Source organism: Cordyceps javanica, chromosome 4, assembly GCF_051103115.1.
Source record: "Cordyceps javanica chromosome 4, complete sequence".
NCBI classification, from domain to species: Eukaryota; Fungi; Ascomycota; class Sordariomycetes; order Hypocreales; family Cordycipitaceae; genus Cordyceps; species Cordyceps javanica.
In genome coordinates this window covers 3,583,021-3,608,178 of record NC_139298.1, presented here as the reverse complement: position 1 = coordinate 3,608,178, position 25,158 = coordinate 3,583,021, and the positions used below count along the sequence as shown (strand labels likewise).

At 51.9% G+C, this 25,158-nt stretch overlaps 12 protein-coding genes across 12 annotated transcripts; 7 read left to right on the top strand and 5 right to left on the bottom strand.

Moving 5' to 3' along the window:
* Positions 1–68: 68 nt before the first annotated feature.
* On the bottom strand, positions 69–861 carry V2A60_006994 (sugar O-acetyltransferase; the record flags this gene model as incomplete). Its single annotated transcript, XM_083258284.1, has 4 exons — positions 69–384; positions 430–603; positions 649–711; positions 761–861. 4 exons carry the CDS (start codon positions 859–861, stop codon positions 69–71), a joined length of 654 nt encoding a protein of 217 aa, XP_083114410.1.
* Positions 862–1,205: 344 nt separating this feature from the next.
* V2A60_006993 (uncharacterized protein) lies at positions 1,206–1,634 on the top strand (the record flags this gene model as incomplete). Its single annotated transcript, XM_083258283.1, has 1 exon — positions 1,206–1,634. One exon carries the CDS (start codon positions 1,206–1,208, stop codon positions 1,632–1,634), a length of 429 nt encoding a protein of 142 aa, XP_083114409.1.
* Positions 1,635–1,992: 358 nt separating this feature from the next.
* On the bottom strand, positions 1,993–2,899 carry V2A60_006992 (uncharacterized protein; the record flags this gene model as incomplete). The annotated part of the gene is made up of 2 exons (XM_083258282.1): positions 1,993–2,431; positions 2,505–2,899. The coding sequence occupies 2 exons, from the start codon at positions 2,897–2,899 to the stop codon at positions 1,993–1,995; spliced, it is 834 nt and encodes a 277-aa protein (XP_083114408.1).
* Positions 2,900–3,330: 431 nt separating this feature from the next.
* V2A60_006991 (uncharacterized protein) lies at positions 3,331–5,225 on the top strand (the record flags this gene model as incomplete). Its single annotated transcript, XM_083258281.1, has 8 exons — positions 3,331–3,715; positions 3,762–3,863; positions 3,915–4,154; positions 4,209–4,355; positions 4,401–4,512; positions 4,562–4,691; positions 4,739–4,957; positions 5,010–5,225. 8 exons carry the CDS (start codon positions 3,331–3,333, stop codon positions 5,223–5,225), a joined length of 1,551 nt encoding a protein of 516 aa, XP_083114407.1.
* Positions 5,226–5,474: 249 nt separating this feature from the next.
* V2A60_006990 (dienelactone hydrolase family protein) lies at positions 5,475–6,405 on the top strand (the record flags this gene model as incomplete). Its single annotated transcript, XM_083258280.1, has 3 exons — positions 5,475–5,712; positions 5,772–5,844; positions 5,898–6,405. The coding sequence occupies 3 exons, from the start codon at positions 5,475–5,477 to the stop codon at positions 6,403–6,405; spliced, it is 819 nt and encodes a 272-aa protein (XP_083114406.1).
* An 87-nt stretch (positions 6,406–6,492) lies between these two features.
* Positions 6,493–7,970, bottom strand: V2A60_006989 (uncharacterized protein; the record flags this gene model as incomplete). Its single annotated transcript, XM_083258279.1, has 6 exons — positions 6,493–6,576; positions 6,625–6,743; positions 6,795–7,625; positions 7,677–7,749; positions 7,802–7,870; positions 7,923–7,970. 6 exons carry the CDS (start codon positions 7,968–7,970, stop codon positions 6,493–6,495), a joined length of 1,224 nt encoding a protein of 407 aa, XP_083114405.1.
* Positions 7,971–8,270: 300 nt separating this feature from the next.
* On the top strand, positions 8,271–9,330 carry V2A60_006988 (uncharacterized protein; the record flags this gene model as incomplete). The annotated part of the gene is made up of 2 exons (XM_083258278.1): positions 8,271–8,925; positions 8,978–9,330. 2 exons carry the CDS (start codon positions 8,271–8,273, stop codon positions 9,328–9,330), a joined length of 1,008 nt encoding a protein of 335 aa, XP_083114404.1.
* An 85-nt stretch (positions 9,331–9,415) lies between these two features.
* V2A60_006987 (uncharacterized protein) lies at positions 9,416–10,528 on the bottom strand (the record flags this gene model as incomplete). Its single annotated transcript, XM_083258277.1, has 4 exons — positions 9,416–9,920; positions 9,975–10,168; positions 10,215–10,333; positions 10,390–10,528. 4 exons carry the CDS (start codon positions 10,526–10,528, stop codon positions 9,416–9,418), a joined length of 957 nt encoding a protein of 318 aa, XP_083114403.1.
* Positions 10,529–11,523: 995 nt separating this feature from the next.
* On the top strand, positions 11,524–12,962 carry V2A60_006986 (uncharacterized protein; the record flags this gene model as incomplete). The annotated part of the gene is made up of 2 exons (XM_083258276.1): positions 11,524–11,689; positions 11,767–12,962. The coding sequence occupies 2 exons, from the start codon at positions 11,524–11,526 to the stop codon at positions 12,960–12,962; spliced, it is 1,362 nt and encodes a 453-aa protein (XP_083114402.1).
* A 589-nt stretch (positions 12,963–13,551) lies between these two features.
* Positions 13,552–21,314, top strand: V2A60_006985 (uncharacterized protein; the record flags this gene model as incomplete). Its single annotated transcript, XM_083258275.1, has 6 exons — positions 13,552–13,600; positions 13,672–14,798; positions 15,627–16,470; positions 18,856–18,966; positions 19,648–20,281; positions 20,333–21,314. The coding sequence occupies 6 exons, from the start codon at positions 13,552–13,554 to the stop codon at positions 21,312–21,314; spliced, it is 3,747 nt and encodes a 1,248-aa protein (XP_083114401.1).
* A 559-nt stretch (positions 21,315–21,873) lies between these two features.
* On the top strand, positions 21,874–22,416 carry V2A60_006984 (uncharacterized protein; the record flags this gene model as incomplete). Its single annotated transcript, XM_083258274.1, has 1 exon — positions 21,874–22,416. One exon carries the CDS (start codon positions 21,874–21,876, stop codon positions 22,414–22,416), a length of 543 nt encoding a protein of 180 aa, XP_083114400.1.
* A 98-nt stretch (positions 22,417–22,514) lies between these two features.
* On the bottom strand, positions 22,515–23,135 carry V2A60_006983 (GFA family protein; the record flags this gene model as incomplete). Its single annotated transcript, XM_083258273.1, has 1 exon — positions 22,515–23,135. One exon carries the CDS (start codon positions 23,133–23,135, stop codon positions 22,515–22,517), a length of 621 nt encoding a protein of 206 aa, XP_083114399.1.
* Between the last annotated feature and the right edge of the window lie 2,023 nt (positions 23,136–25,158).

Sequence of the window (25,158 nt, the reverse complement as noted above, 5' to 3'; positions counted from 1 at the left end):
CGAGTAGTGCAAGGCGATTTATGTAGTCACAAATATCATGTTTAATTTATCTTACTGTTACTTCATAACTATATATCCGGTACAGCGTCGACCGTCTTGACCACCCGAGCCGGAGTTCCGATGGCGACGGAAAAGTCGGGGATCGACTTTGTCACGATGCTGCCCGCACCAATGGTGCAGCCCTTGCCAATAGTAACACCGGGCATGATTGTCGTGTTGCCTCCGATCCAGCAATCATCACCGATGACGACAGGCTTGGCGTACTCGACGCCGTCGCGGCGGGATTGCACGCCAGTCTCATGTGTAGCGGCAAAAATGGACACAAAGGGCCCAAACTGGACGCGGTTGCCAATCTGTACAATGGCACAGTCGAGGATAACGAGACTACATTGTCAGCTACGTCAGAGAGGGGATAAAAATGAAGCTCACTTAAAGTTGGAGTAAAAATTGTCGCCAATTACAATGTTGCAGCCGTAGTCGACGTTTAGAGGAGGCTCAATATATGCGCCCTTACCGACTTTGCCAAAGATTTCGCCAAGCGCCTTTGTGCGATCTCTTTCGAGCGATTCTGCAGTGGCATCATCGGGAAAGGTGGTATTGTATCTGGATACGTTAGCGCACATCTTGCCATGTTGGCTGGCGGCGTACTTGTGCATCAGTCTCCTCGCACGGAAGCGGCCTTGGACTAGCTCAGGAGCCTGGGCATCATATCTACAGCCTAAGTTAGTTTGCTTCGCGTGTGCAAGAGCAGCACACTGACAGGACACCGGAAATCATCTTTTCGTAGTCGTCGCACCAGGGAATGTGCTCGAGCTTCTTGGCCAGCTCAATCGAGGCGGCGTCTTTTTCAGTGGCAGCCATGGTAATATTCGTTGTCAGTAACTCCTTAGCTGACCAGGAAACTGCAGTCGAGATGGAAAGTGGCCTGTTTAAATATGTACAGTAGCAGGCACCGTGAGGGTCTGTGATGGATCTCCGAAGTCGAACCGTCGGACCGACGAAACGTCTTGGCTAGCTTGAGCGGGCGTTTGCAGTTTGTGGGGTTCGGGTTCTAGATCTTGGTCTTGACTCTTGAGCCGCGAGATTGGGTTGTACAACAGTCATGGCTTTTAGGCGACTTTGAACGACCATGCCTGGTTGGGATATATAAGAGCAGACTGAGTTGCGGCAAATGCGATTCGCAGCTCGAGCAAGAACGACTCAGAATGAGGCTACGCGTAATCGCCTTCGCAGTGTCGGGTCTTGCGGCCTCTACCAACTACTACAACGGCGACTTCTGCCACAACAGCCTCGAATGCCTCAAAATCTGCAAACAAGGCAACTTTAAAGTTGTTCAAAACTCAGAGGGCCAGCCGCAGCTCGCCTGCGCCGACGGCATCATCGAGTACAGCCGTAAGACATGCCTGTCCCGCAACGGCAGCGGTGAGGAAAGCGTCAAGCTGCTCAGCGGCGCCTGTGTCCGGGCCCGTGGCTTGCTCTGCGTAAATTTTTGCGTGGTGCCGACTCAGGACCCGGGCCACTTCGAAGACCAATGCCAGAGCATGCAGGGTATGCCGTCGACCATCATGGGTGGCCTGACAGAGGACCAGGCCAAGGGACAGGAGCCTTGCTCGTGGCCGATGGAGATGAGATGAATGTGATGCTACAGAGCGGTCTGTGGCTGTTTGTCCTTTGTTATTACTGGTAGTAGTTGTATTAGTGTGTGTTCAGAATCTGGGGTGCGGGGAGCTGCGAGTAGCCGAAGCCGGCATCTGGTATAGCCGTGGGGGTGCTGAATGAGAGCGCCATCCTCTAGTTAGTTAGCGGATGGACGTGCTATGAGTCTGTTAAAAATACATTTCCCTTTTACTGATGTTGCAGCGAATGACAGGCCCTGAAATAGATGCGGATATATCGTCGCCAATACTGCGAAACGAGCATTTCAAAAAGATGATGTGTTGTAAGATTACATGCTCAAACAAAGTGCAGTGGTCTCAAGTCTTGATCCGAAGCCTACATCTTGGACGGCACCCACTGTGGTTTCTCCTTGGCCACAAATGCCATCAAGCCCAGTTTGATATTCTCGCCGTTGAGCAGCTGTCGCATATACCGCTCGTCCATATTCTGTGCTGCTCTTTCGACGCTGGCCGTCTCCCACGCCTCGCGCAGTCCCGCGCGGCTCATGATGATGGCGTCCGGCGACATTTCCGTAATCTGCTGCGCCAAGGCCACCGCCTCGGGCACCACGCTGTCCTGCGAGGCAGCGATGCGGGCGAAGCCGTGGTGCTTGGCCTCCTCAGCCGTGAGCGTGCGTGCTGCAAGCACAATCTCGGACGCCAGCTGCATGCCAAAAATGCGCACCACTCGGGGGATGCCACCAGCGCCAGCCCACACGCCTCTCTTCACCTCGGGCAGGCCAAATGTGGCCGTGGGAGAGGCAACAACCATGTCGCTAATTCACAGCTGTCATTAGGAGACGCTCCTTTGTAGGCTGTAAATGTCGTGTTTGTGTCCCGTTTACTCACCAGTTCAGAGCCAGCTCGAAACCGCCGCCTAGAGCCAGTCCATTGACGGCTGCAATCACAGGCTTCTTCCCCAGACGTCTGCTCAGACCAGCGAAACCTGTCGCCGGCAGGGCCGGCACGTTGGATTGCTCTCCAGAGAGTTGTCTCTCCATCAGCATCTTGAGATCTTGGCCGGCGCAGAATGCCTTTTTACCCTTCCCTGTGAGCACAGCCACACGCAACGAAGGCTCGTCATCAAACCACTGGAAGAGCCTCTCGCCTTCATAGTGACCATCTGTATGGATAGCGTTCATTGACTTCTCGCGATTAATAGTTATGAGGAGCACAAACGGTGCTGGATAGCTAAGCTCGTAAACGGTGACCTCTGGAGGCTGTGTCTCTAGCTTGTCCGCCATGATGCCGTAGCTTGATGTATCGAATTATGAAGTTTATCTTGTATATTGATTGGGAAAGTCTTTTTTTTTAATAGAACAGACAAGGCGTGGATAAATAATTCACTAGGTTGGCTAGTACCTGGGGAAGGCTGGGGAAAGTTGGCGTCTTTCTCTGGGAACCTCGGTCAGACCATCTCCCCACCACACATAGCCGACGAGCTAACCAGTTAACTAGTAGCTAGTTGGTATGTAGCTATTATATGTCGACTACGCAACTTTGTATTCCTGTCCTCGACAAGATTTGACGACAATAAATTAGAAATAGAGTGCCGATACCGAAGTAGAAAGTACCCCAATTGGCGAATTGGAGGCAAATAGCACTCAACCTTCCTTCCTCTACCAAACAACCATCACCTCAGCAGATTCATTGCGCTCGTGGCTCACCAGCAATCATGCCACCAAGTCGAGCCACTCCCATCCTTGTCGGTGTCGGCGATGTTAGAAACAAGTCTAGCAAGCCAGAAGATGCTATTGAGCCGTCAAAAATGATGATAGGCGCCATCCAAAACGCCGTCAAAGATACAGGCCTTGATGCTGCTGCTCAGAAACAGCTGCTTGCTGACGCAGATAGCCTGCGCATCATTCCTACGTGGACGTGGGCCTACAATGACTTGTTGAGTACGGTTGCGGATGGGCTGGGAATCAAACCAACAACGAAGGAGATGCCGACTCACGGTGGCAACCAGCCTGCCTTGCAATGCGACGAGGCGGCCAGAGCTATTTCTAACGGCCAGAGCAAGGTAGCCATCTTGACTGGTGGTGAGGCCATGGCTTCACGTACGTGCCCCGTTATCCGTCGACTCAATGATGTTAACAGACGCAGTTGCGGGCTGTCAAAAAGCCGGCCAAATGCCACCGCCGGGCTGGGTCGAGCCTGACCCCGACGGAAAGTCAGTCTCAATGGATATGTCCATTTTGGGAGAAGGTATTTTCAACTACGCATACAGACGAGACGACATCTTACTGACCATGTAAGGCGCTGGTTCGCGACACTCTGTCGGCTTGCCTATTCATGTTTATCCTCTGTATGAAATCGGGCGCCGCGCGCATCTGCATCAGACCGCACAGCAGAACAATCAGGAATCAGCTGCCATGTATGCCTCATTCGACGAGATCGGCTCTAAAAACCAGTATTCCTGGAACTATGGCGAGAAGCCCAAGCCAGCTGAATTCATCGGCTCCATCTCCAAGCGGAACCGCATCATCTGCGACCCTTGTAAGTGTTTTTTTACGTTCACCCCGAGAAGCGAGAGACAAGCTAATGAAATAGACCCGCTGCTGATGAATGCTTTCAATGGCGTCAATTTGTCTGCGGCTTGCATCCTGACATCGACGGAGCACGCCGAGACGTTGGGCATTCCCAAAGACAAGTGGATATATATTCTCGGCGGTGCTGGTACTCACGAACAGGATAACTGTGAGTTGTAATCGACGACTTTGGTGGACTATATTGACAAATTAGTTTGGGAACGACCTGGGTTTGCTCGCAGCCCAGCTATCACGAACTCTCTCGACTCTGCGCTGCAAGTATCTGGCCTGAAAAAAGACGATATTGACGTCTTTGACTTTTACTCGTGAGTCAACACGTTACAGTAGCAAAGCACTACGCTGAATCATTATTAGCTGCTTCCCTATTGTGCCGAAGCTTGCGTGCGATCATTTTGGACTCTCCTCAACCGCTCCAGAAAAGCCGATTTCGCTGCTAGGCGGACTAACATCATTCGGAGGAGCTGGAAACAACTACTCCATGCATGTGAGTACAGTCTGGCGTCGGACAAGCAACCAAAGCTAACAGATCAGGCGCTCACGGCCATGACGCGAGAGTTGCGCAGCCGCAAGTTTAGCAACGGCTTGATCCTTGCCAACGGCGGTATGCTGACGCACCAATACGCCATCTGCCTCTCTGCCCAGCCTCGCAAGGACGGAAGAGCATACCCCTCTCAAAATCCGTTGCCGCTTGTCGTACAAGATCCGGCGCCACCATTTGTTGAAGACGCCAACGGCCCCGCAACTATTGAAGTAGGTCCGATCCTACCCTCGGCCTAGAATCACTCCATACTGACAGCCACAGACTTACACCATTGAATACGACCGCTCTGGAGCTCCTAGTGTTGGTCATATTGTCGGAAGACTCAAGACGGGCGAGCGATTCCTCGCGAACCACGGTGACGATACTACATTGGAGCGACTGGCCCAGCGCTCTGCGGAACATGTCGGCGAGGCTGGTCTTGTACGCAAGGATGATGAGAGAAACCTGTTTTACTTCGACGCCAAGCCGAGCTTGTGAACGCCAAATTCAGGTAGAGGTTTACAAAAAGATGTATACTGTTCAATTATAGAGGACTCATTGCGAACTGCACGTGACTGCATCGAATACGGACGGCGAGGCGCTCGCAGCTGCTCCAGCTCGTCCGCTATCTCCGGCCCGCGGTTAGTCAATTCATTAGCGTACAGTTTGGCATCATCAATTCCCCGTCTCTCGACCTAGAACTTGCACCTATCAACTGCTTAGCTATTGTACTATTGAAAAAAAAAAATGGCCTGCGCAGACTGCTTCCGTGGCAACATTCACGAGGGTAACCCCAAGGGTGATGTAGGCAATGTACACGGCCTGCCTACATACATTTCCCGCCCGCCCAAGGGCACCCAGTCCCGGGGCATCGTCGTCATCATCCCGGACGCCTTTGGCTGGAAGTTTGGCAACAATCGCCTGCTCGCAGATACCTATGCCGAAAAGGGCGGCTTTACTGTCTACCTTCCTGACTTTATGAACGGTACGTTTTAATACTACGTGGATGGTGTGCATACATGCACTCGACACTGACTCTCATAGGCCATGCTGCTCCCTTGAGAATGTTTGATCATGGCCGCGCCTTTTCGACTTCACCCAATATTCTTACAAAAATGTTAGCCCAGACCTCTCAGTTGGGTATTGAGGAAAACTGACATTCGCGTGTAGCTACCACCTATTCTGGGCTGTGCTCGATATCGTCCCCTTCTTCTACTACTGCAACCCGAGCAGCACATTTCCCGTCGTCAAGGGCTTCTTTGAGCAGCTGCGCAAGGACGAGGGCGCCACGCAGTCTGTTGGCGCCGCTGGCTTCTGCTGGGGTGGTAAGCACGTCGTCCTCCTGAGCCAAGGCCACGAGATGGACGGCAAGCCGCTCCTCGACGCCGGCTTCACGGCCCACCCCAGCATGCTGAGCATCCCCTCCGACATTGAAAAGATCAAGCGCCCCGTCTCCTTTGCCCTGGCGGCCAAGGATGACCAGATCCCGCCCGCCAAAGCTGCCAAGCTCAAGGCCGTCGTGGAAGCGCTGCCGAGCCCCGCGACGGGCGAGTCCTATGTGATTGAGAGGACTGGACACGGCTTCGCTGTCCGTGCTGACCTGGCCGAGGATGATGTGGCCGCGCAGGCCGCTAGAGCTGAGGACCAATGCGTCGACTGGTTCAACAAGCACTTTTGACGAGACGCTGCGAAACAAGGAGGATGACGAACTTTGATTCTATATAATATGTCGTTATCATAGTCTATGGACAATTGATATGAATGTTTATGCATTGGCGAGCTCAACGGCCCTTTGTGCCGCCTTTCCAAAATCAGACTCCACGTGCAATCCTAGGTCCGCATCCGCGAGCTTCGAAAGTCAGCATTAACCACACCCTTCTATAAGAATGTTACTTACGAGCTTCAACCCTGCTTCCGAGTTAGTTCCCTGAAGGCGGACTACCATTGGGACGTGAATGTTCATCTCACTGGCTGCACCAATGATGGACTCGGCAATCATGTCACATCTCGTTATACCTGCGACTGTTAGCCAGCTTATAGGCTGCCTCTCGTTCAAGAGCAACATACCCCCGTAGATGTTGACAAGAATGGACTTGACGCGCTCATCTCTTAGAATAATGCTAAAAGCCTGCATCATCGTCTGCGTCGTCGCCTGGCCGCCCGCGTCGAGGAAATTCGCACTCTTGCCACCTGCCAAGCCGATGGCATCATTCGTCGCCATGGCCAAGCCTGCACCGTTGACGACATTGCCAATGTTTCCGTCCATGCGCACGTACACGAGGCCGTACTGTTCGGCCTCGACCTCGTCGTGCACCTCTTGTTCCTTGTCGCGCAGGGCAAAGAGATCGGCCTGCCTCTTGTTCGCATCGTCATCAAACACGAAACTCGAATCGAGACAGGTAAAGGAGTTGTTTGAGCGAGCCAGCGAGCGGACCTCGAGTAGCATGCCTTCTTTTTCGAGAAAGATTTTGTGCAGAGCCGTAAGCGTCTTACCAAGACTGGCCGTTTCGGCAGCACTGGACACGCCAAGGTCAGAGGCGATGCGCTGGACGAGAGGCTCTGGAACGCCTTCGCTTAGTGTAAAGTGATATGAGCGAATGCTAGCTGGGTGCTCCTTTGTAATGGAGCGGATATCCTGGCCCCCATTTTTGGAGATGACAATGACAGGCCGGTAGGCTTCGCGGTCAATGGTCATGGCCAAGTACCACACTTCCTCATGTGATGACGGCTGTGTGATATACAGCTCTTTGGCAACGATGCTACTATCAGACGAGCGCAAAAGATTAGCAGCGGCCTTGGCTGCTTCCTCAGGGCTCCGAGCCACCAGACCAGCAGCTTCTTGCTCTGCCAGGGAGACATTTCGCTTGAGAAACTGCGCACTCAATAGACTGTTGTTTCCTGTATGCAGTCGTTAACGGGGGCTCTGCATGTGGACCACAGCCGGCTTACCCAGCTCCTCCACCGCTGCCCTGACTTCCTCGGCGTTGCGTGCGACGAGACCTCGAGGCACGACAGCGCCAGCCTGGCGATTTGTCAGCTGCAAGTCAGGATAGCAGGGAGTCCGAGTAGCTCACTTTTTTTAATAATTCTTGCGACTGATATTGGTGAAGCGTGAGCTTCCGCACGTGCTGTTTAGCCACCAGCTACAAATTGTCAGCGTACACCGAACGCGTAGCTCGCCGGCTTGAAGCCTACCTGCGAGCTGGCCTTCCATAGCCGCAGGACTGGTCTTTGCGAGGCCATTGGGTCAATTGATTAACAAACTTGAAGGAGGAGTCTTCTCAATATATTTCCATGTCAATGTTGAGACTCCAAATGTTGAATCCCACCGTGCATCGAGTTGCCGGTGACTAGCCCGGCTTTATGATGTTGGTTTCCCGCGGGGCATCAATGTCGTCATGGTAACTAGTCGTCGCTGGCTAGCTAGCTCTCGGTTATATGATACCGTGGCCCGGCCAGGCGCATAGCTCGAGGCTTGGATCTAATTAGTCGCAGTGACCTGCTGATTTTGAGTCTCGCAAGTTGATATACATCAAATATAAAATGAGCAGGCCAAGTTGTCGGGCGGGTGCACAATGGGCGCGAAACTTTGGTAGCTCGGCCCGTCGCCAGCAGGGCACAGCGCAGGACGCTGCGGCGCGTCTCCTCGACACCTTTGCGAGAAAGACCATCAGCCGCCGGCAGCTCATTGACAGCAATCAGCTTCAGAAGCTGTCGTTGACTCTTGGCCGCAAGTTCGTCGGTACCCATAATGTGGCAGAGCGCGCGCCGCCCGCCGGCACACCCGTGCCACCGGGGTATCATCTGGTCTATTTCACACCCGACGGCGTCGAGGCCGAACTCGGTCCTGATGGCTCCGACAGAACGTACAATGCCGCAGCGCCGTTTTCACGGCGCATGTGGGCGGGGGGCAAGATGCAGTGGCCAGCCGAGAGCGCGTCCATCCGGGTAGGCGATGAGGTGGAAGAGCGCACAACGTTGCTGAGCGCGACAGCCAAGAAGAGCCGCTCGGCTGGCGAAATGGTCCTCGTGGAGGTGGTCAAGGAACTGGAAGGTCCTCGGGGTGTTGCCGTTGTGGATAGGCGATCCTGGGTATTCCGCCCGGAAGTCGACCCGAGCAGCGCAGCAGTGCCCGAGCCGCCGAGACAGACAAAACGAGGACCGACGGTGATTGAGGACGTAGCAAACACGTCAAAATGTGAGTCAATACAACTCCAATAACAGCTGGTCATACGCCCTAACAGAAACAGTTCGCGCAAGAAACTTTTGTTGGTCTCCTGTAGGCCTGTTTCGCTTCTCGGCGCTGACCTTTAACGGTCACAAGATTCACTATAACGAGGGCTGGACAACCGCTGTCGAGGGCCATCCAGGGGTTGTCGTGCATGGACCATTGAATCTCATCAATATTCTCGATTACTGGAGGGACGTTCACGGAGATGGTCAAGCACCAAAGGAGGTTGTATACCGCGCAATGTCACCGTTGTACGCAGGTGACCAATACCAAGTGCATACGGCAGACTTGGAGGACGGTGTCGAGGGTAAAAAGTACCAAATTTTGGTCGAGAAAGACGGTGTTGTGTGCATGAAAGCAGAAGTACTGTGAACCGGCGCACTCGACTACCGTCTGTTCCGTCATGAGTTTGCATTAATTCATTATTTCTTTATATACAACATCCATGTCCTCCGATTTATTCAGCACTGGTCAGCGGCTTGAGACGCTGCATAATGCTGCTAGCATACTTGCCCGACGGCGCGTCGTAGTCGACGGTGTAGATTGAGACGGCAATTCCACCATTCTCAACTACATACGTCTCACCAGGTAGAGAGCAGTCACCGTGAACACATGCATTCACGCCAGCAGCGTATGGCTTAATGTTGGCCCATGTGAAGATGCCCTTCTTCGGGTCCCAGACAGCCTCGTTGACGTGCGCGTTGCCCGTCATGCGGGTGCGCACAATCTCGGGCTCGGTGCCATTGGCCTTGAGCTCCGGGATGTTGACATTGAGGCCGTACCCGAGAGGCAGCAGAGGACCACCCTTGGGGCTACTCTTGATGACCTGGTTGACGACTTTGATAGCCATCTTGGCGACAAGCGTGGCCGGGTCGCTGCCATTCTTGACGTCAAAATAGGGGACCTCGGGGTTGCTACCTGAGAGCGAGATCGCAGGAACACTGCGGTGAGTGGCGGCGTAGCTGGAGATTGTTAGCAGTCAGCTACTTCCAAGAGCTCTAGGAGCAAGGACGTACGCAGCACCGGCAGTTCCCGAAAGAGTCCATACAAAAGGTCCAAGGTTGGTGCCAAAGTTCGGGCCGGTCAGGACGAGATCAGGCACCTTGAAATCGGCAAAGCGAGGCAGCACGTAGTCGAGAGCAACAAATGTACAAGATGCAGGAGTGCCGTTATAGTACCAAATATGACTGTCATGAGGATCACTGCCAATCTGCGACGATTAGCCTTGCACAAAGTTTCTCTCTAGTGTCTCTTACAGAAGGCGCGCCCTTGGGAATCAAATCATACTGCGAGGCAGCCGTTAGATTACCCTCACTGCTGAAGTCGCTTTTACCGCCCATGCCACTCTGTTTGGTGGCTGGTGCAACGATCCAGGCTACAAACGTTAGGATTCAGTCATGAGCGCCAAAACCGAGCGTGTAGGGGACATACCATTGTGGCCCGCTTCCTTCAGCAAGCGGTATACTTCTCGCAGGTTACCCGAAGCAAAACCATCATCATTGTTTAGCAGGATATTGAGAGCTTGGGCGGAGCCGGCGAGGGCTAGCGACAAAATACTGGAGACGAGCATGTCGACGCTTGGAATGTCTCGACACAGCGCGGGATGAAGAGGGGGCAGGACACGATTGAGATTACAGGCCCGTCTCGAGGCTACTTATACACAAAAACTCTTGGCAGGACATCAAAGACATTGGGGCGAGAAGAAAAATCCTGCACATGGAGAGGGGAGAGCAAAAGGTCCCACGAGATGGTCGCCCTCCTGCCCAAGCAGGCAAGGTGCAGCACGACCAAAAAGAAGACGGCTGGGTTGCTTCGAACGAGGTTCTGAAGTCGGACCAGCACAGTTGACGGAGGTGGCCGAGGCTGCTGAGAGGCGGTCCGTACCAGACCCAAATTGACAATTGGTCGCGTGGGGTACTTACTGCAGGGCGATGGCTGGGAACAAGGCTGCGGATGGATTTAAGAGGGGGTCAGGTAAAGTGTTCACTATCTACGGATACACACGGTAATCTTGTCTTGGCGTTACAATGGGAAACGGCCTTGAAGTGGGCAAGTAGTTCGCGGAGAGGCTGAAGATACGATATTTTCCGCAGGGACTTTTGTATTGATCCATCTTAGTTTACTTGATATAGCATGCACCCTTACGCGGGTATCGTAAGTTCTTCATCATCGTACTTGACGTGTGAAGCACTGCTGTCAACTGCAACTCAGTGTGTCTCGTCTCAGTGCAGAATGGTGATCTTGCGACCACAGATGTAATTGCAGACATATCCGCACGATACGCTGGACAACCCAAAAGCTCGTTGAGCTGACAATAATCAAGAATCCATCCTAAAACAACGTCGATCACTACTTAGCGATGTCGGATCCACGAAAGTTTCTTACTGGTTCAAGTCTCCACTGCGACCGTCATGATTGACCCGAAGAGGCATCTCGCGGAGCCTTATTGACTCACTAGAACTTATTTCTCCGCCGGGGATAAGACTGGAAAAATTTCCGAGTGTCTAGTAATCCAATCTTGCATTGGACACAATCTTTAAATCTCATTGATTGCGTTTCGCCATCATGTTGCAAGCCGATTCTCACGACAGCGAGCATCATCGCTCAATCGAGACGCTACAGATATTGGATGAAAATGCCTCCAGCGCAACAAGTCTCCCGCCGACGGACCATGGCCGCGATGCTTACTTGGCTCTTATCTGCTGCACTGTCGCCCAAGCGCCAATCTGGGGCAAGCCAACCCCTTGCTGAAACATTTTTTTGATTGTTCCTGCGTGAACATTTAGTTGTATTCCTAACCAAACATAGGCTACTCCGTGGCATTTGGCATCTTCCAAGAGTACTACACCAGCGACGAAAGCCATATCAAGGCGCCACCGGGCGCATTTGCCACCATTGGGGCACTGCAGATGGGGGTCATGTATCTCATGATGCCGATTGCGTTCATGGCGCTGAGCTGGTTCCCGCGGCTCCGCCCCTGGTGTGGTCCTCTTGGGCTGCTGATTACCGTCGCGAGCATCTGCGCGTCGGCGTACGTGACGACCGTCGGCGGCCTGATTGCTACCCAAGGTGCGCTGTATTCGATAGGGTGCGGGTTGCTGTTCAGCCCCATCTCAAAGTACATGGACGAATGGTTCTCTGCCAAAAAGGGCCTCGCATACGGCATCATGTGGGCGGGCAAGTCCGTCGTCGGCATGGTGATGCCCTTTGTCTTCAGCGGCTTGCTCAGTAGGTTTGGCCTCCGCGCCACCCTGCTGTCGTGGGCTGTTGCTTCTGCCGTCATGACGCTCCCGACGCTCGTCTTTCTCAAGCCTCGCGTGCCGCTGCATCTGCAAGCGCAGAACCGCCGCGTGTCGCTCGCGTTCCTCGGCCAGACGTCTTTCTGGATGATGCAGGTTGGAATCATCATCCAGGCGCTAGGCTATGTCATGCCCAGCACGTACATGGCCAGTTACGCGACCGATGTCGGCTACTCGTCTATCACCAAGCCGATTCTCATTGCCATGTTCTCGTTGTCCTCAACTTTTGGAGCGCTCTTCCTGGGCATGATGAGCGACCGCCTGAACGCGACCAAGGTGATTCTCATCTCCGCAATGGGCAGCGCTGCGCCCGTGTTCCTGCTCTGGGGCCTCAGTCGACACCTCGCCAACGTCATCATGTTCGCGCTCGTCTACGGCTTCTTCGCGGGCGGCTTCAGCTCGACCTGGACAAGCATGATGCGCGAGATTCAGCGCGATGACCTGGCCGCCGATCCCTCACTGCTGTTCGGGCTACTAATGGGAGGGCGTGGCATCGGGTTTGTAGCGGGCGGGCCACTGAGCGGTGCTCTGATCGCCGTCCCGGGGCTCTTGACCGACGAGGCTCTTGGGTATGCCACGAAATATGGCCCCATGATTTTATGCACAGGACTCACGGCAATCTTGTCGGCGTGGGCACCGCTGTGGAAAATCTCCAAGAGGCTCAAGGCAAGCATGAAAGCCTCGTCTAGAGTTAGGACATCTTGATGTAAACCGCCACGGTGGTTGAAGCAAAGAATTTAGTAGCTCGTCACCCTTTAACTCTACTCTTGATACAGACAAAGTAACTTGGAGAAAAGACTCAAAAGACAACGTTCAACAGTCGGCTTCGATTCAAAACTGTAATATATCACAGTTCTATCGGTCTCAAGCGTGTGAGGAATGCGTTCGAGCAAGTTGTCGATATAGAATTCGAGCGTTCGCAATTCTCCGCGAATGCCCGAAGAACCAAAAGAGGCGGAAGTAGAAGCAGAAGCCAAGTCAGAAATTCTAGCTGGAACCCGAGAGAAGAAGGATACAATACTCGCTCCCTGAAAGGATGAACAGAGCGTTTGCTAGTTGCTATTTTCGTCTGCCGCATCAGATCTACCAGCTGGCAGCAAACGGCAAGATAAGGTGCCCGCGTTTTGTTATTTCTTTTCCTCGATGCCTCGCCGTGTTCATTCACTTTTTTTTCTCATCTATTCAATAGTTCAAATTTTGTGTATATTCTATTCTGAATAATATCACTTTCTTTTCTCAGTCCCTCATCAGCGACTTTTCGGCAAGCCCGGGTGCTCAACTTATTCCGTCCACCATGAGCGAATCAGCGCAGAAAGTTGAACCTAAGATTGAAGCAGGAGATAGTAAGAGAAAGGATTTCACCAAAAACCGTACGATGCTAACAATATCATGGATTCTGCGGTTACCACTACAGAAGCACTCCCCATGGATGCAACGAAACCAACTGGCTCTCTAATTCTTCCAGATCGTAGCCCAAGTCTCCAACCAGACCTTTCTTTAACAGAAAAGCTACAAAAACTTAGTATCCAGTCGGCATATTCAGTCAACGGGCAACATCTCGCTCTATGGTCTGCCACGGCTGAAAATGAAGTGCGACTGCTTCGGCACATGCAAGGCAACTTGAGCTGGGACAAACTAGAACACGAAGACATTGATTTAAACTTCGGTATATCGAGGTATTGTCCACTGCAGGCAAAGAACGCCTTCTTGAATGGTAGACAGCGCACCGTCATCCAAGTTGCGGCAGTGGCCGAAGATGTTAAACTTAAAAACACTCTAGCAAAACTGTGTGAGAAGCTCTCGTCAGCTTTCGGTGTCATTCCTCTACAAGACACACAAATGACAATCAACCAAAAAGTGATTGACGGCAAAGATGCTTCGACCCGCACTGCTCAGCAGTATCTCGTGGTCCTGGATACCTCTGACAAGCGTCTTGTTCGAGCGTTGCCAGATGTTGGGCAAAAAGTTCAAATACGTTTCAAGCTCAATTATCATAGTAGCTATATACCTGCTGTAAAAATCAGCGACACCGACACAGCCGACGCCGCTGAATACATTCACGACCTCTTTCAAGGCTCGATGATGTCAGATACGGAACAATTTCTGTCTCAGTTCAACAAATCAGAGGAAGACAACGCCCAGGACCCAGTCGAGAATGTCCAAGCTGCCCTGGATTTCCTGTCAGACGACTCAAGAGACCTAGTTGACACGATAGAAAAAACGAAAACCTGGGTTGAGGCCAATCCATGGTTCAGATTCTCCCCCCGGGGGACGAAGTGGACCGACGTGGAGTGGCCAGGCACTCGCATCAAGCCGCCCCCGGGCGTTAGGTCCTCCAGAGCATTCTTCAAGGTTTCTACGCCATGGCAACCGTTGTGGCCTGATTTCGTTCGAGTGGCCAATGTCAGAGTGAAGTTTCCTTTGCCCGCACAACACGACAACCTGCACAAGACTATCGAATCGATGGCTCTCACAATCGGTGGCAGACTCACGTATTCACCCGATATCAAGGTGCAATGGTTTGAGGGCAAGGCTCACAAAGTATTGAACCAATCTGGGAATACTGAGCCAGTGAAGGCTTGGTGGGAATATACGTTAAATTTCCAGACTTTCGATCCGAAGTATTATCGCAATCTTCACAAAGTATTTCCTGCAATTGCCGACCATATGCAAGCCGGAAAATTCCAGGGAGAGCATGCGGTAGTTGCCCAGGCATTGACAAAAACAAAAGCTGGAAAATTCATCATCAGTGGCTGTCCAGGATCCGGGAAGTCTACCTTCTGTCAAAGAATCGCATCCGCTGTTGTGGACAAACATTGTGAACCAGAAGCTGGGTACGAAAAAGGCCGTCCAAAAGCCGACAGATCAGGGTCAGTTCGCGCAAAAGTGATTTACACATCTCCACAGAATGAGCAATGTAGAGATGCTATCAACCGATTCAAGCTACTCAACCCCGGGAGGAAGGCTTGCCGGGTTTATGGCTACAATCGAGAATTGCAAGCTCTTATTCAAGATGAGTGTAAAGTAGGAACAAGTCAAAGTGCTGAAACAAAAGACGAGCCCATCAACAAATTCCACAAAGCTTTGAATCAGCACACAAGGAGGTCAGAAGTTGAGCACGAAGATCCAAGAGATCCACGTCTGGACTGCGACAGTCTCTCCTCAATTATACGCGCAACTGCACCAGAGGAGAATCTCGAAAAGCTCCGGGAAAGCTGGAGGCTTTGGAAAAATGCCAAACAGACATGGTACAGAAAAGAAGAGGAGTTCAAAAAAGAGGGCGCTAAGCTACTGAAATGGGCTGTGGATGGCGCAGATGCGCTTTTCGGCACACTTGTTGCAGTGGCACAGTGCCACGATCATATGTAGAAAGATAAAGGAGTCTTGGGCAAGCCTAATCTTCTGATCATTGACGAGGTTGGCCGCCTTACTGAAACCCATGCGCTTATTGGGTTCAGTATATGGAAAGACGTACCGATTATCTTTGCTGGCGATCATGAGCAGCTTGGCCCAATTGTTGACACAACTGACACCCGTTTCCACTACACTGTTGAAGAAAAAGAATCTGAGTTCAGGTCTCTCGTCGGTGCCCAGCTTGAGAAATCGTTGCTAGAACGGGCCGCCGCACTGGGCGGCGTCGACGCTCAGCTCCGCTCAAATCACCGCGTGTACGGATCTGCGGGCGAATTTCCATGCGAAGTTCTCTATAAAGGCAGAATGATACAGACGCACACTGATGAAAGTCCTGCCACCATAGCGGTCGGGGAATGGTTTGCGCGTCACAGCCAGTCTAGAAAGAATGCTCTGTTTGTGGATCTGCACTCTGAGGAGCAAGAGCAAGGCACATCAAAGATCAACCCTACATCTGCCTACTTTGTGGTGCAGCTCGCGGTTGATATTGCGCGCGAAATGAAACTACCGCTGATGGATGATTACAAAAAGTTCGATAACCCACTTGAGAACAAAGACTCCATCCGGAAAGGGCGTATTCTGATATTGGTGGCATACGCGCCACAAAAAGTGCAAGTGTTGTCTTGCCTAAAGAAGATCAGCGCGCATGAGGTGGACAAGTCACGCATCAGCGTGCGTACAATCGACGACTCCCCGAGTCACGAAGCCGAAATCGCAATTGTTGACCTCGTCCGGACCGGGAGAATCGGCTTTCTCGCAGAACCTGCCCGACTTAAAGTGGCGGCGACCAGAGCGCAGCTCGGTACAATTTGGGTGAGCAACAGAGAGATTTGCCAGCGACGCGAGAGTCATAACTTGAAGAAGCTTTATGATTACCACAAAGCCCACAATGCTGTGATTTCCATTCGTGGATATGACACTGTTTGCGAGAAGTGTTGTCGAGCCGGGCATGTGGAGCATCGATGTGCGGAAAAGAACTTGCGCTGCAACGTTTGCGACAAGAACAGCAGACAGACCGACCAGCATGCAGCACGAAACTGCCGACACACTACATGGCCTACTCGAGCCGATTGGGAGGGGGAGAGATGGATGTCCAGCCCAAAGTCGGTCGATAGTGTTATCAGAGACCCTTTTGTAACCAAGTAATAGAAAAGAGCATGGTGGAAGTTGAAACTATGAGTACGGTATAAAGATACGGTTGATTAGTCGAAAAGTTTTGCTAGAGTAGAAAATGATTGATGAGAGTCTGCAATAGATACCGAAGAATTGCGAATTTTGAAAGCCGCAGCGCGCACGATGCTCTGTAAATGCCACTCCGAGTAAATGCCATGGAGCACAGCATGTCCGTAATCAAAACACATCGCCTCATGCCCGGGAAGCATTCTTCTTGAAAGACAAAAGGATAAAAAGCGTGTGAAGTTTCGCCAAATACCCATAGTCTAGCTGTTTTTTAACCCGCCAGCGTCTTCCGCGACGGTGTCGCATCTCAACGCGCAGCGGTGTAAGCTGACAAGTCTAGCCCTGACAGCAACATTAATGATGGGACTACCCGAAGCTGCCGTAGAATTACAGAGAGATCAAGACATTGGAAACCCAGATTGGTGGTATTCTATCGGATACTTGTGACCTGGGCGATTGACGCCAAGTGACAAAGCACTGAAGGTGGGAAAGTATACCACACATGGCGCTCATGTCGCCACGACGCGGCTAGGCAGCCGGTCTGACAGGCTGGTCAGTAGCTGCACTGTCTACTCTATACTGTCACTTGGGATCGGATGGGTTGGAGTTGACATAGAAAAAAGTGGCATCGCAGACTCTTCTCTTGGGAACTGAAAACTTTGATAGGATATAAGGCAAAAATGCTCACTCACTAGCATGTACGACCATAGCCGAGTGAAAAATCTGGATCCCGTCTGATCTCCGATCGATAACCACTTGAGCGCCAGATTAGTAGTTGGGTCGGTGACGACCAGCGAACACCGGGTGTTGTACATTTTTTGCTCTTTATTTTTTGTTCATTTTGCAGCCACTCTCTTGTACCGTGAAATATATTTTTGGGCCTTTGACTCGTAAATTTGTGGCAGCGTTGGTAGCTCTTTATTTTTTGTTCATTTTGCAGCCACTCTCTTGTACCGTGAAATATATTTTTGGGCCTTTGACTCGTAAATTTGTGGCAGCGTTGGTAGCTCTTTATTTTTTGTTCATTTTGCAGCCACTCTCTTGTACCGTGAAATATATTTTTGGGCCTTTGACTCGTAAATTTGTGGCAGCGTTGGTACCGTACAGTAACCTACTCAAGATGGCGTTTCCCGTAATAAATTTCTACTTATTCTCTGGACATTCTCGCGCCACTTTCCCCTTGGTACTACTCCCAGCACAAGACGACGAGATCGGAGCTCGAATACAAAAGGAACACCAGACCTGACCGTAGGGATTTGAGTTGTTGTCGTGACACAACCGCCCTGAGCTCTTTGTCTCAAGTAGCTGCGCGGCACGAAGACAAGTCGCTAATGCAGGGGAAGTCTGCCCAACGGCGTTGCATTACATGCTCCCAAAATGCGAGAGTCTCCGAGAAAATGAACGGATTCATACCTTTCTCCAGGCCCCTATGTCGGAGCGCACACCGCTCACCAGACAGGTCGAATCCTAGTTCATATCACAATGTTTGGTGATAGTGTAACACGGCACGGCGACACAAACCGCCAATTTGAAAACTTTCTTGACCGTCTCATTTCTGATCAGGAGATAACGGACACCACCTTACAATTTGCTTAGACACTCTAAAACTAACGCCAGTGCATGCCGTTATGCTAGTGCTGGAAAATCCTCTTGCGAGTCAGCAAGACTGTGATTCCCTTGCAGTTGGTGGATGGCTCCAGACGATGCCACCCAAGCAACCAAGTTGCCAAGCAGAAGCAAGAGGCTACCAGCAACGGGGCGCGCACCTCATTCTAGCCTGCCTGTATGCCTGTCAACTGTCTCTGGCTTGGGGACTGTTTAGCTGCGAAGTCTTCCCTTGCGTTGTAAGACTCGGGACCACACCCTGGTACATCGTTGGTCCTCCTAGCGCCGACGGACAAATCACATTGAGCGCTACATTCAAAACCATGACAAGGTCTCAGGTTCCAGGAACTGAGGCGCTGAAAGTACGACCTTGTAAGTTCCGCCACAATGACTTACATTCCAGCCCCTCGCTTCAACGGCTGCGTCAACGTGACCCGGGATTCTACGGAAAACAAGGACTTGAGAGGCACGGCGATCAACCGCCACGAGGGGTTCGAGCCAAATCGTCGAGACGGTAGGTTGAACCGAGAGCTTGACCTACTCCCGAAAATTCTCGTTATACGGTAACATACGTTGCACGTCAGTGGCTGCCATAGCGTTGGGTTGGCTGTGTTTCCACTCTCTGCTTGTGAAGACGACCTATGGGTACCATTCTGTGCTCTGACCCCTTGTCCATCAGATGGCCGGCCGCGATTGAATGGATCCGCGACCAAGACAAAACCTCCCGACAGGGCTCAGATCGACGCAATCCTGGCCAAGGCACAAGAGGGGGAGCTTCTCCCCAGTCCCCCCACCCGGCGGAAAAAGCAAGCAAGTCAAACACCCACAGAGCAGGCGGAAGATCGCCGTGCTTTCTTTTGTGCAACGGCAGTCAGGGATAAAACCCCAATGTCTCTTAATTCTAGTAGAAAAAAAAATAAATAAAACAATCCCTCGCCTTGTTGTGTCTGTAGGGCCTTACTACGCGACTGATATATATGTGCTCGGCGACGCCTTCGCGCTCCTGTTCTATAGGCCGACACAAATTCGCCGCTTTGGAATGAAATACTATTACCGACGCGGTTATTACCAGTATCTTGCCAAGTTTCTACAATGAACAGGGGATATGAACTCGGCGTTGCGCCAGGGAGTAAGCCCAGACCACGCGTCGATGCTGTCGGCATTTGGTGGGCTTGCTGGACGTGTATCTGGACAGTCATTGTCGTGTGCGGCATGGCTTTCCTAATCAGCAAGCGCCATCTACCCATGATACGCATGCGTGGATTGGGCCTCTCACTGACGGCCATTACTCTGCTGCATCTGTATTGGATTGGCGGACAGATCGGGTACATTGTCGGGGCGATGGCCCCCCCGGATGCCGAGTATTGGATCATGGGCACGTATTTCCCCTTTGGTATCGCCCTATTCCACGCTTCCAACGCCCGTTTCTTGCACATTGCGAAGAGACAAGAACGCTTTACGAACAAGGAGAGCGCAGGGCTCAAGCCACGAGGGGGTTCCGGGCTCTTCGGCAGGTTCAAGCGTCTCGACTACACATCCAAGATGATTATCCTCGTTGGCAGCGGCATGCTCTTTCAGCTTTTCCTCACCATCTTCACGTATCTGATCTCCCGCAAATTTCATCCTTCCTTTGGCATCCCCGGCACGCAGGTCGACGGAACAGAGTCGGAGCGAATTGTGGCCATGGGACGTGGATGGGAATGGTGGCCGACCTGCTTGTGGCAGCTCACTTGGGCCTGGGTCATCGCCCCCATCATTCTGTGGAAGTCTCGCAACATCAAGGACACACATGGTTGGAGACTTCAAACCATTGGTTGCACGATTGCAAAGTAGGTGATGCCTCGCTGATCAGCCAGATCTCACAACTAACATACGCCCAGCCTGCATGCGACGCCAATGTGGCTAATCTCCTTGTATGTTCCCGCCATGGAGGCCGTGAACAAGTACTTTATTCCACCTCAGTGGATATGCTTGTCCATTATTTTCATGGAAATATTCACCATTTTCGTCCCCTGCTGGGACGTGTTGCGTTATCAAAGCTTGCACAAGGAGACGCTCGACTGCATCGCGCAATGGGAAGCCCAGAATCGCAACCGTGGCGTGAAGGATGCCAAGTCGCTCATATCTTCTGATGACAGCACCATAGTCGACTCCATCCTCACCGGAAAGAAGTCTGCGGCCGGATCGGTTGGCTCCACCTCCAACGAGAGCATCTTGACAATGAGCGCTCTCGAATACGTTCTCGAGCGGAACCCGGCTCCTCTGCAGCAATATTCTGCGCTGCGTGACTTTTCTGGAGAGAATATTGCTTTCCTTACCAGCGTTTCGGAATGGAAGAATTCATTTCCAAGCTCTATTCGCAACGCGCAGCACCCCAGCAGCGACATCAACATGCGCGAGCTTGTTCGCGAACGTTTCAACCGCGCAGTGCGCATCTACGCTCAATTCGTCAGCACCCGCGACGCCGAGTTTCCTATCAATATTTCGTCAGTTCAGCAGAAGCGACTGGAAGCCGTTTTTGAGGGCCCGACTCGGGCTCTGTATGGAGAGAAGCGCCCCCTCGATTCTGCCACGCCGTTTGGTGCGCAATGGGAAAAGTCAACGCCGGTCGAATCGGCGTCCGAGTCACCATCATCCGAGATTAGCGGCACGGAGGACCGTGTGCAGTACTGGGGTGACGTTCCGGACGAATTCAACGAAACCATTTTCGACGACGCCGAGAAAAGCATCAAGTATCTTGTTCTCACAAACACGTGGCCAAAGTTTGTTCGTGATCGACGTGCGTCTTTGGACGCTGATGAAGACGTGGAAACTGGCAATCATGCTATTCGGCTCGACCGAGAACGCCACAATAGACAGTAACAAGTTAATGTTGGTTATTGGGGGCGAGTTAAAATGGTGGAGTGAAGTGGGTTTCTTGTTAATATCCGTTCGGCACATAGCAGCAATAGTATCTAGCTGCTGTTTGATGCCTAGCAAATTGTATGAGATACATCGATTCGCATCTGAATCTCTCTTTTCTAGTAAAATTGACTCGTCTCAGCCCTTTCGTTGGCAAGTTTGTGACAATGTCTGTAATGGTTGACCAGCAGCCTGGGCTAGCAAGCCGAAGGGCGCGCCTAGTCAAAAGTCAAAGCCTCGCCGATATGGAGACAGGCCACGACTCAGGGGCAACTAGAATATTCTCTCCATATTAGAGCGAGAATTATTTATCTATTGGCACTGGATACACTCTCGTATTCCATAGTGGCGCATAGAGCAGCGGCCAATGACTCTGAACAAGCCTCAACAATCCAGCATAGAGTCGATCAAACTAATACAACATAAAACGATTGGAAGCTGAATAAACTCCGACTGTCAAAAGCAACCAATCACTTTCTTTTCCTTTGACTCGCTGAGAAAAGCGACAAAAGCTGCCAAAATGACAGTACAAGCACTCACTATACGCAAAGTTACACTAGAGACTCTACCAGCTGTCCATGCCCTCGTTGAGAGCTCTTTCCGCGGCCAGGATGCAGCAAAAGGCTGGTGCAGCGAGGCGGAATTCTTCACAGGCGCGCGCATCACACCAGATGGTATGCTGGACAAGTTCAACAACCCCAACACAACTTTTCTCGCCGGGTACGACTCGAGCGGTACCCTCATCACCTGCTGCGAGATTGCCAAGAAGGACAACGGCATGGGCTACTTTGGCCTCTTCGCTGTAGACCCCGAAAAGCAGGGCGGCGGCATCGGAAGCCATGTGCTCAACGAGGCCGAAAAGTACGCCCGCACGGAGCTCGGCTGCACGAAGATGGAAATGCAGGTCATCGACAGGCGCGATACGCTGATTGCGTACTATGTCCGACGGGGCTACGTGCAGACAAAGGAGACGCGCCCGTTTCCGTACGAGTTGTTTGCAGAGGGCACCATTCTCCGGGACGATCTACGCTTTGCGGTGTTGGTGAAGGATTTAACGGCATAGAACTGGCGTTTTGGGTCACTTGACGGCTGGCGCTTTGAAGCTTTGGGTCGCCGCTGTCACTGTTTTCAGTCTCAATTTTGTAAATAAATAAACATTTTCTAATAACATCCACCAGGATACGGCTTTCCGTATCGTCCCGGTCCAGCATCCTCGTCCTGCAAGAAGTCGTAGTACATGACGGATTCCCGCTCGACCCATTCCCGCATGTCGAAGCCTTGCTGCCCGGGATCGATCGTGTGGCCGTTGACGCTCAGGTAGCATCCCGCCTGCTTCACGTTGGCGCTTGCTTGTGCTCCCCTGGGCCGCCAGACCTTCTTCACGGCCGCCTCGCCGCCGCCGCCCAGCCCAAACTCTCCCGGCCGGGTGTCGACAACGTGCCCGTCGCCCATGAAGATGAAGCAGCGCACGCCGCAGGTGCGGCAGAAGAAGAAGTGAAGCAGCTCATCGTGGCACTGGTAGTCGCCGAGGCTCGCGAACGGGTCGGTCGGCGACAGGAGCGCAAAGTCGCTGGCGGGCACGGGCGGCCGGACGTGCATGAAGCCGGACTTGTGGCATATCCTGCAGTTGCACCTGTATATCCTATCGGCCGGCGGGCTCTCAAGAGCGGCGGCGGCGGCGCGGGCCGGACGGGGCACGGTGAGGTACACGGCGTATTTGACGGCGCCGCAGTGGCAAGAGCCTTGAAACTGTCGTCGCTGGGGGCTCGTACCGGTCTCCATCTCGGATGTGAAGAGGATCAATTTGGGTGATTGGCTGTCGACCTCATTCTGTCAGATGGTACATTTCAGTCTAGCACAAGCACCAGTGAGCGGCTGAAGGGCGTGGGTCATGCGTCCGATGACAGCTGAACTGACACGACGGAATGCGAGAAAACCGAAAAGGCGCAGTTGACGAGCCAAGGAACAGAAAGGATACACATATATTTCTGGATAAGTGATTAAAAATAACAGAATTGTTGAATAGTAGACAGGCGCATGGTGCTAGTTACCTCCTTACTATCTGTAGCATGAGATCCATACATTGCTAACAGCAACTACAGCTTTTTGAGTCTGAAAAACGCGGCATCAGGCTGGCCAAGCGTGTGCTGCACTTTTACTAACTAGCGGCGTAGGAGAAGGTGGAAGCTTGCGTAGTAGCCACGTTCACTTCGTCACTGGTAATATTAATTGCGCTGCCAGCCATCTTAGTGAAGTGCTGCCTTGCCCCTCGATTGATCGCTTGGTATTTTCTGGGTGAGATGCGAGAATCTTAACGGGCATGACAGTCGATGCCCCGGCCGGAACAAAGGCCGATCTTCCAGTGTAAGTGCTCTTGCGGAAGAGCCCACCCAGCCGAGCTGATGCGAGAGTGTCTGCGAGACGCCGACAAACATGGTGATATACGTAATAGACTCACTCCCGAACGACTTTGTATGCGAGATTTGCTCCACGAAGATACCCGACGACGGCCAATTACCGGGAACGAGCTGCCGGGGAGCCTTGTCCCTGCCCTAACAAGCGACGTCTGGAAAGAAGTGCTCCAAGCACAACTTGATCAATAATAGTTCGTCCACATCGCCTGCCTACGACGGAATATGACTACGGCTGGCCTCTTGGTTCTTTGTACTGTAGCACGGAAATGATTACGCTGCATCGAAACGACGATGTATGCGTCAGCAGCTCATGTGTTTGTCTGAAACGGACTCTCTTTCTGCATGTAGTCTAACTTTTTATTTCTTTTAAAAAAGAGCCATGTTATAAAGCATTGGCGACACTCATCAGCGTTGACAAATATGTTATCAAGTGCATCTGACAATCTGTACTGTTGTCCGCATTCGCCTTGTCTTTACGCGCAACTCAACAAGCAGCAAAACTTCCGCATCCAGTGTAATCGCTAACAGTGTATGTACCGTCACACTAACTTCGATATCAACTGTGTGATTGCCTAGAAGTGAGTAGATATTCTACACTTGCCAAGCTCATCGAGGAGCTGAGTACTGGAGGGTGTGGTGTGACCGCCACTGAGGCCTACAACCAGGTATTCGTCCGAGACATTATCGGAAAAAATAGAGACGCTTCACAGACATTACCCATTCATGTGAGCAGCTCATGTAGGCCTGAGACAGTATTCAATTATATAAAGCTGACTATGCGCTGTAAAGTCTTGGTTAAACGCATCGATGCTCTTTCGAAAGACAGCATACCATCTCAACTTCAGAGCTGCCGCCAGATATTTTATACTTCTTCGTTGCCACTTTTCTTCACTGCTGTAGAGTTCATCGCTCATATAAAACTTTCGAGCATCACTATGAAACTCATTACTGTCGCTGTCCTCGCCCTAGCATCCGTCGCTGCATCGTGGGAACAGGCTGAATGCAAGCCCAACACTTTGCGATGCCAGAAATCCCTGAAAGGGTGGGAAAAATGCAACAGTCTTGGCGAGTGGAAAGTATGTATGCTTTACATATGACATTGCTCCATCATGCTAATTCCGGCGTTAGTTTGACGGGCGGTGCCCGCGCGGAACTGTCTGCAGGTTTAATAAGGAGAAAAACTCTCCTTATTGCGTTCCTCGTCCTCGAGGTTAGGAAAATGCTGCAGATTATTTGTCGCATAGAAATGCAATGTGGCGGGAGGTAGTCAGCTGTTTCTGTAGTAGATGGAATTGAATACGGTACTTGATGCAGCATGCGTAGGACCCAGTAGATTGCGAGAAGCACGCTTGAGGGAAAAAGTACAATACCCGTTGTAGGCAATTATCAAT